This window comes from Diplodia corticola (genome assembly GCF_001883845.1).
Source record: "Diplodia corticola strain CBS 112549 chromosome Unknown scaffold14, whole genome shotgun sequence".
NCBI lineage: Eukaryota > Fungi > Ascomycota > Dothideomycetes > Botryosphaeriales > Botryosphaeriaceae > Diplodia > Diplodia corticola.
In genome coordinates, this window is record NW_017971493.1 from 61505 (window position 1) to 79132 (window position 17628).

General features: G+C 57.5%; 3 protein-coding genes across 3 annotated transcripts; all 3 read right to left on the bottom strand.

Annotated features, from left to right (window-relative positions):
- Positions 1–3079: 3079 nt before the first annotated feature.
- BKCO1_1400019 (uncharacterized protein) lies at positions 3080–4141 on the bottom strand (the record flags this gene model as incomplete). Its single annotated transcript, XM_020271092.1, has 2 exons — positions 3080–3490; positions 3548–4141. The coding sequence occupies 2 exons, from the start codon at positions 4139–4141 to the stop codon at positions 3080–3082; spliced, it is 1005 nt and encodes a 334-aa protein (XP_020132228.1).
- A 5736-nt stretch (positions 4142–9877) lies between these two features.
- BKCO1_1400020 (fructose-bisphosphatase) lies at positions 9878–11511 on the bottom strand (the record flags this gene model as incomplete). Its single annotated transcript, XM_020271094.1, has 3 exons — positions 9878–10525; positions 10579–11165; positions 11340–11511. The coding sequence occupies 3 exons, from the start codon at positions 11509–11511 to the stop codon at positions 9878–9880; spliced, it is 1407 nt and encodes a 468-aa protein (XP_020132132.1).
- Positions 11512–13827: 2316 nt separating this feature from the next.
- BKCO1_1400021 (histone deacetylation protein rxt3) lies at positions 13828–16798 on the bottom strand (the record flags this gene model as incomplete). Its single annotated transcript, XM_020271095.1, has 3 exons — positions 13828–14851; positions 14903–16677; positions 16715–16798. 3 exons carry the CDS (start codon positions 16796–16798, stop codon positions 13828–13830), a joined length of 2883 nt encoding a protein of 960 aa, XP_020132133.1.
- Positions 16799–17628: the final 830 nt, after the last annotated feature.

Sequence of the window (17628 nt, forward strand, 5' to 3'; positions counted from 1 at the left end):
CCTTTCCCCCTTGCCTTTTTTCTCTCCGACACCCAGGGATGCTCGCATTCTTGGCGTGGGGCGGGACGCCGGAAATTCCTCCGGTTGACCCACCTCTTGGCCTACGCAGCTCGCTCCCGGCTTCAGAACATCAACATCACGTCGCATCCCTGGTGAAGTCAGGCCATGTGTGCATCTTTTGCCAACCCGGCCCCTGTGGTTGCCATGCGCAAACAGTGTTCCTTGGAGGTTGGCACTGGTAGCCTTGCCCATCACCATTATTGATCCGAGAAAGGCTAACATTAGCTTTTGAATTCGCCAAGGCATCTGGGCTGTATTATTGCTTTTGAAACCCCTCACTGTCTGCTCAAAAGAGGTTTGTACGTCTCTACCGCTGGCTGCGCCAAGCCGCGAGCCTTGCGACTTCCATCGTTCTTTACAGCATTCGCCTTTAATCCATGCCATTGGTCCCCGCGCTAAATCGGTTGACTTTCCATTCACTGATCAACGCTTTGGCGCACGTAGCCTGAGACTATTTTCTTGCTTTCATCACATGCTGAACAATCTCAAGTATATACTTTCGAGGAGATTCCCTTCGCAACTTTGCGCAGACTTTACAACAGCTCCAACACGGTCTCTCTATAGAAGGCCAATACGATTCCTGGCATAACTGGCCATGCTGTTACCTGATCGTTCATCGAATTTCCCGGCTGATCGACAGCGCATTCACGTATTGGTGAAGACCGCTTGGTTGTCGCTGCTTAGGGCCTTACTCATTGCGGTCGAGGAAGCTCGGCTTGGTATGCCGAGCTCTCTCCTAGCTTTCCTGCAGAGTTTCCGGCTTGTGGTAGGAAGGTGAGTGACCTGTGACCTGCCGCATACTTGATGCGCGAGTAAGTGGGTGGCAGTCATACATAGCAGACGCTTGTGGGGTGGCACGACTAGCCTGTATCAGCATCTCGTACTGGTAGGCGCGTTTAGCTGTCTTTCCGGCTGCCAAGTGGCCGGCGGAGTCTTGGTGAGAGAAGGGCGGAGAAGCGATAATGTCACAGCTGACCTTCCAAGAAACAACCAAGACCCGCAATCCCCCTCTCCTCCTCTTGGCAAGCCAAGACCACCGTTACCCGCGCAAAGGGCCAAGCAAAGACGGAGAGTATGGAAGACACTCCAGTGAACCCAGATGGATAGCGACATAATGAGATCAAGGATGTATTCCCGGTCATTCTGACCCATCATTTCAATCAAACCCTGACGGTCGAAGAGAAAGCAAAAGTGCGAGAAGATAGGCAACACCATCAGACAAGTCCGTGACGTAGGAAAACGGGAAATAAGGATATCGTCTGCGCAAGCGCCCCTCTCTGTGAGTAAAACTTCCGCCAACCCCGCTCTCTCCCTCCAATCTTCCATCTCGCCCTACCCGCATGGACGATCCCTCCTCCCTTCATCCCGTTCTGACTCGAGCTACCCGCATATCCGTGCACCCGTCTTGCCTGAAGCAAGTGTTCAACTGCAAAGCCATGGCACATTATTACCAAAGCCGATATTGACCGCATACTTGCGGCATCCGCAAGTGTCGTCCCATTCTCGCAGCGCCGAGCAAACCCACCCCAACGAGTCCCAAGCACACGAACATCACAAACGGCCCGGCTGCGGTGTATGTGTGATGCGGCCAGCACATCACATGCACACTTATACACACACGCACACACACACACACGCCCGTCCGCCGCGCTGCCGAGACTGGGGAGTCAGACCGCGAATGCCCCAGTCCTGCAGCGCGTTGCTCCTCTCGCGTGCCATGCCATGCCACTGACGCAGTCTGGAGCTCGCAAGGGTGCCCCATTCGCCTCTAGTAACCATTCTCCTGCTCCAACAGCGTATGCCTCGGTTCCTTTCCAAGCCAAGTACACTACTGAAAAGCACAAGGGGGGAAAAAGAAGAAGAAGAAGAGGCGGCGCTTGGTAGCCAAGCGAAACAGTCATCTTCCCGTCCGGCCGGCTGAATGCTCTCTTTTTTTTCTCTTCTCCGGCTGCAGCCAAGGAGGAGGATTTTTGCCCTAATCTTTTCTTTAGGCGGTCTGGGGCCGAGAGAGAGGAAGAAAGGACGCATTCTCGGCCCCAGACCATGTGCTTCGGAACAAACTCCCCTCCCCCCCAATCCCGAGATGCGTCGAATCGGAAAAGGGAGAGATGCGATCGCTCAGCAGCCAAAGTCCAGCTTATTGAACAATTACGTCGTCTAGGACGGAAAGTGGGAGGTGCGAGCCAAGGGCTCGGTATTTCCGAGCATCTAAGACTGTGCCAAGATATTTTCTTGGTATGTACATACATACTATGATCCAGAGTGGAGCCGATCCGGGCTGCCACCATGCGCGCTTTCTGCGCCACCCTTGCTCAAGTGATGGTGGAACACAAAATTCGAGAACTTTTGAGGGAGGTAGTATTTCGCTCTGCCATCTGTAGGCTATGATATCTCAAAAACAAAAAATAAACATATCCTTACACCTTTTTTCTCCGTTGTTGCAAGTACAGTGCGTACAAAATGGTCGGATGCACAAAAAAAAATCTCGACATGCACACAAGTTTGGGTATAAACCGGTTCCCACACACCGCCGTTCCTTAGTCCGCCTAGAGTTCCCGTCCACAAGTAAAAATCAAAAACCCTCGCTCCAAGCCGTATTGAAAAGATGAAAAGGTTGGTATCGAAAAAGGTTGCCGCCAGAATGGATTGGTATGGTTCAGATGGCTTCCCAGCGGCTGTTTCGCGGCCGCTCAACCCCGTGAAAGGCTGCAGGCTCCAGTGGTGACCGCGGCCGCTTTGCCCAAAAACGGACCAATCCACCTGTCAAACTCAACAAACGCCGGATCCCATACTCCACTGGCTATGCATCGTCGAAAGAAGGTACACCTGTAGTACAACAGCCCCGTGTGCAGTGTCCGGTAGGACGAAACGAGGCTCAATGCTCCTTGATATCACTCAAGTCACACCGGTCTCTGTGAATGTAGAGTTGCGCGTCTTTATGTTCGTCATGTCGTGGTCGCGGCGATGTATTTCAAGCGCCGTGCTGATAAGGTAGGATTGAAAGATGCACCCATGGCCATCATCTCAGGGCCCGGAGAAGCCAGGATTCCCAGTACGCGCGAACGGTGAGAACAGCCTCACGGCCATCGTTGTGGTCGTCCATGGGGCCTGGGTCGCCGATGATGGCAGCGAAAATCCAGAACGAGGCGGAGATCCAGGCGGCAATGGCAACGCCGATGGCGACGAAAGGTGATAGGAGACAGACGATTAATAGTAGAGGGGTGTTGTACATGGACGACAGGGGAGCGCTGTAGATGAGACGGAACTGCAGGCGCAGCGAGGGGCTGAGGAAGTCGACGAGTTGCTCCCGGTAGTTGGGACGCATGCTGCAGAAGCGCAGCGGCTGCAGCAGGGCAGCAATGACGACGGCGAACAGAGTCCAGAGCGAGATGGCGAACGAGACGAGGCAGGCAAAGCCGGAGAGATGGAGCTGCGAGACGGGTTAGCGCGGCGGCGGACGGGGGCACCGGCTTCGGCAAAGACGTACGAGGATCTTGAAGGCTTTGTCCTCCAGATCGACCTCGTCCGCATCGGCGGGAGGGTAGGGGTCCGGGGCACCGCTCGCGGACAGGTGGTTCCTGACGGAGCGGCGGTTGTTGGACTGAGGGGCGTAGCTCTGCTTCTCCAGGTCTAGCACCATGCTGCGGGGCGGGCTGGCGCGCACGACGGGCTGGACGGGCAGCGACAGGGCGGCCTTCTCGTCGTCGTCGGCGGCGAGGGGCAGCGACTGGGCGAGGCTATGGCGGGCATCGCGGGCATCGCGGGCATCGCGGCTGGTATTTGAGCTGGACGAGGCGCTCTGCGAGTAGAGTTGGCCGGGCGAGCTGGGCGTGGAGATGACAGAGTCGTGGCCGGAGGGTGGGTACGCGGCGGGCGCGGGTTTTGGCGAGGAATGCGGCGAGCCAGGGCGGCGGGGCGCAGGGGCGTGCGAGGGCGGTTTGGGCACGCGCTGCGTCGCGGCGACGACGACGCTGGGAATGGCGTCGCATGGCGACGAGAGGCGGCGGGTCTGGCGGACGGGCCTGCTGGGCTCGCGGTGCAGCAGGGCGGCCGGGGCCGGGCAGGCGATGGGCGTCGCCATGGGGGGCAGTGGGAGGTCTTGGCAGCGCTCAGAGGGCCGGCATGGGCGGAGGCGGGGAGCTTCTTGTACGGCGGTCGAGGGGCGCGCGGGTGGGTGGTGTGTAACGTGGTGCCATGACATATAAGAGGAAGGGGAGGTCCCCTTCGGGAGGAGAGCGAGGACGTGGACTACATTGATGATTGATGTGCTTGGGGTTGCGGTCTTGGAGACTTGGCTGTCCACACAGTCGGCTTGGCGCCGCGCCTGGCCCAATCAGCGCCCGCGCCCGCACGCTGCGTCCGCCGCCCAGCGCTGCTGAGACGCTGCCTCTGGCTCGGTCCAAGGCGGAAGATGCGGCACCAACTGGACCACACGCCCCTATGCCACTCGACGCTCCCAAGCTCTTGTCGCTCGCGCCGCCTGATTTTCGCGTGCGGCCCGCCAAGCACCCAGCCGCGCTAGCACCCGGCGTCGTCGTCGTCGTCGCCTCCGTCGGCTCTGTCGTCTCCGTCGTCGCCGGCGCCGCTCCACTCGCCGGCTGCGCGGCACGCTGGCTGCATCACGGATGCGACGCAGGGGCGGGGGCCGATCTGTTTGCGTGCTTGCGTGCTGGGTGAAACGGCGCCGCCGTGCCGCCCGCTTTGTGCTGCTGCTGAGGGCGGCCGGCGACTGCCTTGCCCATCGCCCTCACGTGCGCCTTGGCGCAGCCCAGCCCAGCGACCGAGCGACCGCGCGCACACGACTCCGCCGATCGCCGTGTCGCCGGGAAATCACCATGCCGTCACCAAGCCCACGAGCACCGCGCCCAGCACCGCGCCCGTTTGCGTTGCACCCGCTGCTGCGCGCGGCCAGCTCGTACTGCAGCTCCACGGCTCCACCGCCGCGTCGCTGTGGCGGGCCCGGCCAGCCATCGGGCCCGGCGCCCACGAGAGCCAAGGCGCGTGTCCGTGGGAAACAGCGCACGCCGCCAGCTGGGCTCTCACCTGGCCGGCCTTCCTGGAGAGGAGGGGGCGGAGGCCCGACTTGCTGAAACCACTGCCAAGCCGCGCCGGCCGCCCGTCTGCTCGACGCGGCTCGCCCAGCACTGGCCGCCGTACCTGCTGCATGGCCTGCATCCTGCGCGCAGCCCTGTGTTGTTTGTTTGCCGCTGCCGCCGGCCCAGGCCGAGCACATGGGACATGGCCGCCTCGCTTCGTTTGCGCACTGTCGTCGTCGCGAGTTGGCGTTACGTCAAGCACAGGCGCGAGCCGCGCTTGGCCTGCTGCGCCGACTGACTGATGAGCTTTCCGCCGTGACACCAGGCCAAGCTACTCCGTTCCTCCAGCCCGCCTAAGAGCCTGGGCGCTGCAATGCGCTGCTGTACGCTGCGCCGCCATATCCCCGAGCCCGCCGACCATCACCACCCTCCCTGGCTGCCACCCGGAAACAAAGGCTGCTCCAAGCTTTTACATGGTCTTGCACCCCGCCGACTGACCAGATCCCATCGGCTACCCGGCATCGCGCTCAATTTATGCCTTGGAGATGAGGCGTCGTCTAGAAACCGTGGATGATCGACACGCAATCGTGCGACGGGCGAGACGAGGGCATGGGCCTGCCCGCCCGTGTCACGTGGCAACTTGTGGAGATGCTGGTCCTTTGGAAGCCAGCTTTTGGCCGCTGCGTCGGCTCTGTCCACCCTGCTTTTCCCTGCCATCATCTCCACGGCATCTTTCTTCCGTGCGCCATGCTTGCTGTGAAGTTTGATCTGCGCCGTCCCCGAACCGTCGCAGCTGCATTGACGACCGGGATACGAATCCTTCCTCTGCACATCGACTTCTCCGACCATGGCTGTAGCGAATCGAACTTGCCCATGCGTTTCAACCCCGTCAGCAGCCTATTTTCTGAACATTGCCGATCCACGCGGGAATACCCGAACCCCCAGCCCAACACCATCTCCGTCTATCCGACTTTCCTATTCGGGAATCCACTAACGCCAACCCATCAGCCCGACTCCGTCCAACGATACTTCTCCCACAGCGCTTCGCACTTGATGACAGTCCTCTGAAGACCATGGTGGTTAATTGTGAAATCCTTGACACTGCTAAGTTGAACGTATGCACTCAAAAAGTAGCGTCGCTCACCCGTTCCCACGTGTTCTACGTGTGTTCAATTTTCAAAGGATACCAATTGTACATCATGAGGGGACAATCTTCTTTCTACAAGCCACAATTCTGGAACCCACCCAACCAACCTTTTTCATAGAGTGCCCAGCATTCGTCTTCGCTGAAAATTCGCGATAGCCCCTACTGATCTCCTTGACCTTCGAAGCGTTGAGCCCAAAGACCATGAGCAATGAGGATATGTCTCTGCTCAGTGTACTTGACCGTATGAAATGGCTGGCGCATCGATTAGCTCCGCAAAATTTTTCGGAGCTATGAAGCGTAGTGGCAGTGACGACGATCAACGCCGTGCATCCCCGGTTTCCGGCTTTGTCGGAACTGTCGAATTCTTGTTGTTCATCTTAGTTACTTTATCCGACATCAAAATCAGCCGCATCCCCGTCCACCTAAGCTTCGTGATCACGAAGCAACTGTTCTCGACGATCCGATGGCAGGCACCACGGTCCATGACCGAGCCCGCATATGGACATCAGTATGGCAACAGCCTACTCCTCTTCGGTGAGCGTTTGCATTGCATCAGACGATACCTTGCAGTCCGGCCCCGTCAAGTCCAAGTGCGAGTCTGCTGTCTTCTGTTCCGCATGCCTCAGTTCCAACTCAGCATTCGTTTCGGGCTTCGACATACCTTCTGTCCGTAGTAGAGAGTCCGGCTTCTCAAGTATGACGTTTGACTTTGCGGCTGTTTTTCAAGCCTTATGCCGTTTTCCTAATGCCTTGCTTAACATCAAAGCGTAGTCATCAACTGGCTTCCTCGTCAAAGATTCCTCAGATCCGTGGTCTAGCACTTATTTCGTTAGTGATATTGTTGCTCATGGCGAGAGGCAATTGGCTTGATGTTTGAGGGTCTTGCTTGTTCTCGGACATTATAGGCCTACTCCTAAGGTTGCGAGGAGCCTTACTTAGTGTTTCGGTTCTATATTAAATTGGTAAAACGTAGATGTGTCGATTAGCTAAATACCGTTTGGAACTACTCGGTACTGAACAAGTCAATATACGTCGTAGCCGTTTCCTTATATCTACCAAAAGCCTTCAAATATTTGAAAGGAGAGAAGGAGGGCGAGAGAATATAAAGAAACCTATTTTCTAACGAGTTACGAGATTAAATTTTTGACAAGATGAGAAGCTGAATATCCAAGCAGGTTGATAGGGGTCTAGTGATTCTTATAGTAGCGGGGCATCGCACTTTCGGTAGTCACCCATGGGTACACTCCCGGGGCAGAATCCTTAAACGAATCAAGATTCATGTTCCGCTGGAACTTTACATCAATGATCGGGAGCATGCATTTAATAATATCATTTACGGGGCCGTTTATTGAGCGTGGTACACAGACCAAAACTAGCTAGCACACACTACTATTAGTAAGAGGGCTGCACATCGTGTAAATCGTAGAAGCTCTAGCTGATCACCTATTTTTAGTCATCTCTCTGTCTTATCCGTATCTTTAGCGGACTAAAACCCTTCAGGTTTCTAGTGTTGCGTACTACAGCATGTCATCAGTTCTCACTGCGAGGCCCATGCTATGGTATTTAGCTACTTTAGGTTTTTTAACAGAGAAATAAAGAGGTGTATCTAATTAAATGTTGTCAGATTCATCCGTTGTGACTCGCGATCAAGCAGTTTGTGGAACAGACAAACTTCAATCTGACCGGCTAGTAAACCAACGGCGAAAGGCTCGTGAAGATTCTGGTATTTTCGGCCGTAGATGGGAGAGCTTGATAGAGTACCAACGAAAGTAGAGCAAGCGAGCCGTGCTTCTTTCTGAAGTCTGATTATGATTCCTCTCAAGTTGCCTGTAACATACATTGATCTTGAAGTAATCCAGGGAAATAAACTCAACTACGAATTTACGAAGGCTGCTCTAACGCTAAGAAGTACGTAAAGGTGGAGCCTGCCAGGATGAAATCTGTATCTATTGCCAATGACCTGCAAATAATGCTAAATTCGTACACCTTTCCGACGAAGTCTCGCCCACGGAAAGTTTTTTATTACCAAATCCCGCAACGGGGCAGTGGCCGCAAAATCATTTCACATGTACCGCTCCTCGTGCCACAAAACGCACCGCTTTCTTCACTACGACGCGAAAGTAGACCTCCGTTGTTACAATAAAATATCACCCAGATTCCTCGACCCGCAGGATTACTCCAAAAGCGGCAATCGGCGAGCAATGACGTCACACAATTCTCGTACTGCTTTGAAGGCCAACCATCACCATCGGTTAAATTGTTCCTCCTCCCCCACCCATCTCGCGTCGCTTTCCTCCGACCACACCCACCGTCCTGCATCCGATCACGTCCCCCGTTCTCGCTCGACCCGATCTAGACACCGATCACGTAATGCATGACACATGTGAACAACGATGAGTCCCCGTTTTTTTCGCACATCAGTTTTGTTGTCGAAGAGCGGCGGCGGGGAACATCGGCGAAGCAGGTTCTCGACCCCGGCTCGAGAAGAGGCCCTTTTCTTCTTCGCTCTTTCTCTAACCCGCCTGCCGATGTCGGCTGGGTAATAGCGCGGAAATAACCTCTCCCTCGCATGGACGCTTGATCGCTACGATAACGGTCTTGTATGTCGTGAAAAGAATAAGGGAAATGAAGAAAGTGATGGAATGTAGCGGAGAACGAATTGCGACGGTGATTGGTTGTACGTAAGAGGGCCCTAATCACGTGTAGACCACTTCGTCTGTGCAGAAGAGGTCTTGGTGACAGCGAAGCGAGGACTATAGGAGGGGGTAAAAGTTTGACTTCTCTTTTCTCTAGCATCCATGCAAGCCTCCTCATAGTCCGGCATGCAATACGTAATGATGGAGTAATAGTAGAGGCTGGCCCTTCCCCGCTCGTCGTATACTTTCAACCAAATCCTTCCCACAGTCCGTGTTGGTAACCTTTTGGCAGATCCGATTTGATTGGATACAGTTCTTTCGACCAATGATGATACTGGTCCAGCTCCTGTAACTGGTGAAGAGAAAAGCCTCCCTACGTGATCTGCGTTTGTCCATAAAAAAATGCTTGTCTGCCTGTCTGTCCTATTGTATCCCATAGTTAAACCCAAGCTTGCATTACCCCAAGAAAGAGAAAAAGAAAGGGAAACCTCGGGCACCGGCCACATGCAATTTTTTTCTCTTCCAGTTATGCTTCAAAGCCGACCGGAAGCCAACCATCCAGCCTTATATCCATAAAATTTCACGGTCCTCCTTTCCTGCTACCGTGATCCCTGTAGCATCCCATCATCAAGTGCTCCCCACTTCCGACATGCCAACCAAAAGAGAGTTGAAGGGTACATGACATCGCCCTCCGATTAAGCTTGAACGCCTCCAGACCATGGGCCTTGGAATGAAAAAGAGTGCTGCTCCGTTGCGCGCATGTGCTGCGATCGATGATGCTCTAAAAACGTGTAACCTTCAAGACCGTATATGCCAAGAGAAAAAACGTCGAAGAGAAGAAAACAGGGGTAGGTAAACGGGAAAGATATCAGAGGAATAATATGCCAACCTTGCGATATACAGAGGGGTACCTCATATCTTCATGAGACAACCAAACCGAGCATTGCGTTGGACACTTGAGAAAACGTCAAGAGGTCAAGGCCCAATCGTGGCCGTCATTACGCGGGATTCGACTCGGGCGTTCCAGGAGCATCCGAAGCCTCCTGATGCTTTGCGCTGCTGCCCTTCGATCTGAACGTGCTGACAGCAGGGATATCCGCCTTTAGCCTCTGCTCCTGAGTCGAGTATGCCTTGGGCGTGAGCTTGATGAGCGTGTGCAGCGGAACCTCCATCCAAGGGCTGCGCTCCTGGGGGACGTTCATGAAGTAGGCGTAGATGCAGCGAAGGATGGCCTGGTGGGTGACGATGAGAATGTTCTCCGAGCGCTCCAGCTCCATGATGATGGGCTCGAGACGAATGACGACGTCACGGTAGCTCTCACCGCCAAGGTAGCGGTAGTTGTACTTGTCCTCGTCGCGCTGCTTGAAGTCGTCCGGATACCGCTCCTCGATGTCAGCGTACGTCAGACCGTCGCACACACCCGAATCAAGCTCATCCAGCGCCTTCCACTCCAGCTTCTCAAACTCCAGGAACCGCGCCGTCTGGATGGTGCGCTTCAGTGTCGATGTCCAGACAGTAAGCTTCCGCCCGTCGCCCACGGATTGTTTGACCAGCTCAGGGAGCTTCCGCGCGTATAGCTCGCCGCGTTCCGAGATGTCGGCATCGCCTCCGATTTTGCCGGAAAGGTTGTATTTCGACTCGCCGTGCTGTGAAGGTGTCAGAAAGGCAATTGGTAGACATGGACGCGTGAATGACGTACGCGTGACAGCCAGATCGACCGCGGCTTGATGTGGAGATTCATTAGGTAGTACACAACACGACTCTGCAGGTAATCCTGGATCTTGTTGATAATGACCTGTTTACCGACGTCGATGAGCTTGACGTAGGTCAGACTGTACTCGTCCTCGTCAATCGTCTCGTAGACTTTCTCGTAGTTGCGGATGCGATTGCGGAAGTCTTGAGCGGCGAGCTCGGGGTCCTGATCCTTGTAATCCGGGCTGGTGGTCTTGACCTCCAGGATGTTCTGCATTATGAGCTCCTCATCGTCACATTTCGACTCGACGAACAAGGTGTGAATGTTTTCTTCATCACAGCGCTGCTGGATCCAGCGACGGCGGCTCTTGGTGCTGTTGGTGGCATCGAGGATGGCAACGACGCCCAGGCCCTGCTTGAACCATTTGACCATGTCACTGACGGCCGCCTCGGCGGCGGCCTTGCGCAGGCGCTCGCCCTCCGGATTTCCCGTGTCGAAGAAGTCGGCCGAGGGTGTGGGCGTGGCGGTGCGGCGGTACTGACCGACATTGAAGGTCTTGGCGCCGATGGAGAGCCAGTGGAGGTATCGCACGACTAGGCCGCAAGACAATTGCCCCTGTTAGCCAATGTTCCACGCAAGTCTCGCGACATGGGCTGAGGCCCCCACATCTCATGCCACCCCCAGCGCCTCCCCCACCCGGCTCACGAGAGGCGCTGGTGGGCCCCGCGAACCCCAGGCTCTCCAGTCTCCAGACCCCAGGAACTCACCTTTGGTGGCAATCAGGCTCTTGCCGCGCGCGGGCAAGCCGACCATGACGACGCAGATTCTGGTGTCCTCGGCCTGAACGCCGGAGCCGTTAGTTTTTCTGTTTGGGCGCGCGAACTCGCCCGGAGGCACTCTGCGCATTTCCTGTCTGAAGACGCCGTTTGTCTCTGCCATGGTGGGCGGTGCGGGGGGCGGGAAATAGAGGGACGAAGGGTGCGAGGAATTCAGAAGAGGACAGCGCGGCAGCGAGCTTAAGAAGGCGCGGCGGCGGGGAGAGAGCGGCGGATCGATGTGTAATCAGGAGACGGCGAAAGGAGAGGTGCGGCGGGCCGAGCTGGGTGCGGCTGATGGTCCTGGGGTGCGTAGGGCAGTTGCTCGACCCGAGACGTTCACGAGGGCCAATTGAGGCGTGCGCTCGCGGGGGGGTCGCTCTGGCGGCCGGCGGGCTTGATTCGAGCGGGATTGCGGGCAGGCGTGCGGACCGGCGGCGGCGGGCTCGACTATTTGGGGAGTGCGGTGGCGGCGGAGGTGCTGGCGGCGCGGGGGCAGGCGCGATCGTGAAAGGCGGTAGGAGGGAGAGGCGAGGTGGAGCGAGAGGGAGAAGGTCGGGTGGACGAAGGCGCCTCTACGTGGAGCTGGTGACGGCGTTTGTGGGAGATCGATCTAGCTCGGCATTACAGGCGGCGGGCGGAGACTCGCGTGTGGGCGGCGTGCAGGTTGATCGTCCCCTTCCACATGCTCGCGCCCTTACTGCTTGCAACGCGCCGCCCAGGTGCGCATCCGCCTGACCGCCTGGTGCCCCCGGCCCCCGCATCCCCGGTCCAGCGCCGCACTCACGCCTCCAGCGCCGGCCCTGTGCGGCGCGACATGCGCCCGGCGCGGCTGAGTCAGCGGGGCGGGCAGGCGCGGTGACGCACGCGGGCGACGTCGCAGCAGTTCCTGGACCCTTCCCGCGGTGCTCTCGACCGCCGGCACGGGCTGAAGGCGTGGTGGGGTGCTGCATCATTTCTGTGGGCCTGCGTGCGCGCCGCTGCCCCCTGGCCAGGCCTGCGCGCCCATAGCCGGCCGTCGATGATTTTTCTTCCCTTCGACGTGTCGTGTGCCTCGAAAGCTTTGACCGGCGACGAGCGCTCCCGGGCGCCCGGCCAAAGTTCGCCGATTCTCGGGAGCCAAGGGCAGGTGCGGCAGGTGCGGCAGGTGCGGCAGGTGCAGCAGGTGCAGCCCACCGCAACCCTGACGCTTCCGGCCGGCCAGATTGTTGTTCGTTGGTCCAGCAGAGAGGGAGCCGTCCACGCCACGGCGATCGCCATGCCCAAAACGAAAATAGCAGAGACGGTCACTGGAAAAGCACTTACCATGCTGATGCTGTAGTTTATCGCCCCCGAGTAGCCGCTGCTGCCCGGCCGTGCCGTGGCCATCGTGCCCGCCATTCTCTCGTGATGCTGGTGTTTTTCCGCGCCGCGCGACTCGTTTTCCGGGCTCGTTCGTGTCGACCGCAGTTTCAGGGCTGAAGAAGGTTCTCCAGCGGGTCAAAGCTCTCCCGCCGGATGGCGCCTGGGTGTGCGGCTCGTGTCGTCCCTTCCGCAGTAGTTGCTCTTCCGCCCGGCGCGCCGGCTTCTGCTGCCAGGTGATGCCGTCGTAAGTGCCGCTTCCTTCCTGTCAGCACACGAGGACGGTCTGGGCCTGGATGCGCGGTTGGAGATAGGGGCTGCTGCGGGCAAACGGGCAAACGGGACAACTCAACGCTCAGTCCACCGCCTTTTCCTCGCCGTAGCAATGCGCCGCTGCCGTCGAGTCCAGGTAATCGCACACTCGTTGCAATTCAGAGCGCGCGTGTCGGTCACGGAGTGCGCTGGGGATCGAGTGAAGGGCTGTCTCTCGGGCTGAAGGCTGGCGGGTCGTCGCTGGCGGTTTATCTGAAGAATCTGATCTCCGTGACGCATTGCGCAACCCAATGAACTGTCCACGCTGCGTGTCTTCTCGCTTCCGCTGCCTCTTATCGCCCAGCCCACCACGACGTATCAAGCTTGCAGAATGCCTGACGCCATGGCCAATGAGAGCCATGCCATGCCCGCCCGTGTCACGACCAGCAGTCAGCCCGAACATTCTTGTGCAATGCCCTCAGTCTGCCCACTTTTCACTCTGATCACACCTTGTCCGCTATGGTGTGCCCAAAAGTCCATGGGTGTTTAGCTATGCTATTTACAGAATATCTTGTTGATGCCCCACGCTAAAGGAGCAGGCAAACTACTACCCACCAAGCAAAGGAGGGATAAGAAGAATAGAGGGAAATGACTAATTCAGATCATACATCGTGATCCCGCCTTACTAGCGCCTAAAGAAGATACTAAGCAATACCATTACCTTTTCGTCTTGGCCGTGGCTTTGCCGTTATCATGGTCTCGTCCAAGTAGTGATGAAAACATATCGCACGGTAAACCATCCGTCAACCGCAGCTTTTTGTCGTCAATACTCCAGCTCACCGCTCCCTCACGCGACCGCCTGTGCATGTCCCATCCTTATCCCTTGCGACTGGGAGACGTCGCCATCCGTCCCGTTGCCTTGTCTCCCTCCACCACTAGTCAACAAAGCCACCAAACTCTGAGCAGCCGCCAACCTTTCTCTTCTCGCTGCTCCGTTGCGCTCTTCGCCTCTTTTCGTCATTTCATCATCCACCCACTCCACTCTGCTGACTTTGTAGCTACATCCCTCGTGCTGTCTCCGCGTGTGACTCTTGATGCCGTAACACACACTGCCCTTGTACTCAGTCAGGCATGGTAGAATTGTAACCGTCACATGCGCGTCGAGTCCGGCTGGCGGAGGCGCCGGCTGACTGGGTTTTGACACCAACACTTGAGACGGATCCGCTTCAGACAGTGGCTCGCTGCCACCATTGATGCGTGGGTCGAGCATGTTGACATCGACATCCTCAGGCCAAGCGCCACGGATCCAGCCCGAGTGGATCGCTGCGGCGACCACGTCTGAGTCGTGCGTGTAGATCTCCGATCCCCACACTTGTCGACTCATCACTATCACGTCTCGTTGCCGTTCACTCAAGTAGTACCGCGGAATACGGACGGTGAGTGTGCAGTTCTCCTTGCCGGAATAATCCGGTAACGCCGAGGGGATCGATCGGAACCCATATCGGTCATCGATGCTGGTATTCTTGGACGGCGGCGGCGCTGTCGTTGCTTCGTACACAACACTGCCAAGATGATAACGAGGTAAATCCTTGACCTTGTCGAGGACAGCTTGGCTATTGACCTCGATGATCGGCTTGGTAGCTGGGATCGGTGGGACACTGCTGGTCACTCTTGGAGCGTGGTGGTGATGATGATGATGATGCGCGGGATGAGGAGCATGGTGGTGATGGTGATGGTGATGTGCTGGCGGCACAATGGACGGCATGTTTTGACCTTGTACCCCATTCATTTTACTGAAAGAAGTCGGTGTGGTGCTCGCCTGCTGATGTGCAATTACCATATTCTGCTCCTCCTCAGCACGGTGATGGTGACTGTAACTTGTTAGCTGGGAAACTTCTCGTCAAACGCACAATTTAACATACTGATGGCTGTAAAGGTGGTGATGGTGATGGCCTGGGTGGTTGTGTTTCGGACGCTTTGTGTTCCTCTGTCCAGTAAGACTTGGAGTTATCCTGCCATCGTTGCTATCGCTCTCAAGTCTGCCGTCTTCATCCTTCACCTTTCGGCTTCTTCTCGCCCCACGAGACCCAGTTCGGCCAAGCGGGTCCAAGTCACCAGCTTCTCCGTGGGTCATTGCGTCCCTGTTTTGAGGGAAAGGGCTGCCGCGTGTTGGTGTAGCAGACCCATGGGGCGCGCTAACCAAACCACTGCCCAATCCCGAGAACATGCGTCCGAATTCGTTCTTGATGGTGGGATCTCCGCCGGGAACGACTGGTTGAGCTTGTGCTCCCTGCACGGCCTGAGGTAAAGGCGACGCACGTCCAGTACGTCTTGCCTCAGGACTTACTCCCAGGAAGGATCTAGACTTCTGCATCTCCTCACCCTGCGGCTTCGGGTGATACTCGTAGGATGACGACCTTGGCGCGTAACCATTGTGAGCCTGTTGATGGCCAATCTGATCGGCTCGCCTCCGATCCATGCTGCTTGGATCTGACGTTGGTGGGCTTTGATATTGTTCCGCTACGCGCCTGGCGGAGTCGTGGCCAAGAGTATACCTCTGGTGATTGTCAGCGGCTGGGACATGGACTCCCATCGCTCCCCGATTGAAGCCCATCATCGGGCCGGAAGTAGCGCCGGGCGTGCCACGAGTTCCGTGCTGGAACGGATCGCGGTGCTCCTCCAAAGGATGTTGAGTGGTATCCCCTGCAGCATGTGATCTGGGCTGCGGATGCCAGAACAAGCTTCTTGGCGGCTGGCTACTGGCTTGTTGAGATTGTGCGATATTATTTCGTTGTCTGTCCGGGGCATCGAAAAGTGAATGGGACAGAGGCTGCACTGTAGAAGGTCGCTCCCTTCCACCGGTTTCCAATCGAGAAGTATCGCCGGCATTCAAGCTTCCATGTCGTCCATGATATGGATGATCTTGAGCGACTCTACGCTCTTCCTCGGACTGTCCAAAAAAGGCCCTCCTCGCGGCAGCCGGGTCATAGGCATCCCTAGGTTCGCCTTGAATGGCAGGTGGGGGATGACTGGGTTGGCTGTTAGGCCTCGGTGGTGCAGAAGAGGCACCTGGACGAGGATCCGCACTGCTCGGCTCGCTTCGAGATGGTTGATGGCGGTAAGGACCGCCCGTCTGTAATGGCGCTGGCTTGTAGGGCTGTGACGATGGAGGTAATCCTTGGCGCTGCAGCTCAGGAGAAGCCGTCGATGGCCCCGCAAACGACCGAGGAGGAGAACCGGAGACATACACAGGGCGATCCGACGGCCTGCTAGCTTGGGGATACTCAGGGGTCTCTGGCCGTCGATACTGGGAATAATCCATCCTGGTACCGCTGACAAGACTTCTGCGAGGGGAAGGCGGGTGCATGGAGTTCAGGCTCGGAGATGGTGCAGTGGCGGACGATGGGGGAGAGTAGTGTGATTGCGACTGGCGTGACGCGGCGGCTGATTCAAACCCACCCATCAGGGAGGAGATGGACATGTTACTGCTGGATCGCGGCGGCCCCACCAAGCCAGGCAAATCACGACTGGTGGAGAAAGGTGGTGGGGGTGGACCTCGTTGAGAAGCATAGTGCGGCAGCGAAGCGCTCTGCTGAGGAGATGAGGGTGGCGGCATGTGCCGATTGCTGAACGAGGGGGGCGGTGGAGGCGGATCACGTGCTGTAGCTGTGGTGAGGATCAACGTCGAGTCGAGGAGCTGGGGTGGATCAGGGGCTGTGCGACAGGACACCTACCAGCGTAATATTGCGGAGGACTGCCGCCGCCAAGCGATCGCCGGCGTTGAGCGTCGAAGGCGTAGGGGACGTGCCCGGAGCCATTTGAGCCCTGGGTGAGGTTTGGCGGCGGGGGCGGCGGTGCAGAATTCTGATGCGGGCGCGTGGAGTTGGCAGGCGTCTGTTGCAGCTGCTGGGCGCTCTGCTGATGCTGGATTTGGGCGTCGTGGGCGTGGGGCGTTCCTGTTGCGTCCGAACTTAGCGCAAGATCTCATCCGGCGGAAGCATGCCTAGCGTGCGCAGGGGTCGGGGCCTAGCGTGCCGCGCCCGCGGGTGTGGGAGCACAGGAGCGAGCGAGCTACGCACGCTGCTCGCAGCGCCAAAATCGCCGCCACCGACACTGTTGCGCCCTCGTCCGCGACTGACAGGTACGTGCAAGGAGCCAATGTCTGCATGGTGCGGCATGCTGGGCTGCGGCAGGGCAGGGAAGCCAGGGGCGTGCGCAGACAGTTGGGTCCCGGTGCTTGCAGGCCTGCAGCAGTGAGCATCACCCACCGCGACGTGCATGCAGTGGAGCTCCGTGCCAGCGCAAGCTGCAGCCTAACACCACGCGACCCCAGGGCCGAAATGAGCTGTCTGTTGGGCCGTTTGAGGCGCGCCGGGCCGCCGCAAGGCATTCGGATGTTTTCTCGCGATGCTTGGCGGCTCGTACCCCGAGTTCTCAGCGCCAAAACAGGGCCCGTTCACGACCGCAGGCGTCCCATTGTCGACCTTGAGCCCGCCAGGCCTGTGGCGAGGCCTGCTGCATCCTGTCACTCCCGCGGTGGCGCGCACTTCGGACGTGTTGTGTCCACACCTCAAGTCCAGGAAATCAAGGAAGCCCTACCGTTGTTGCTCCCCCATCCTCCTCCTGCACTGTCTCTGCTCGACATGCC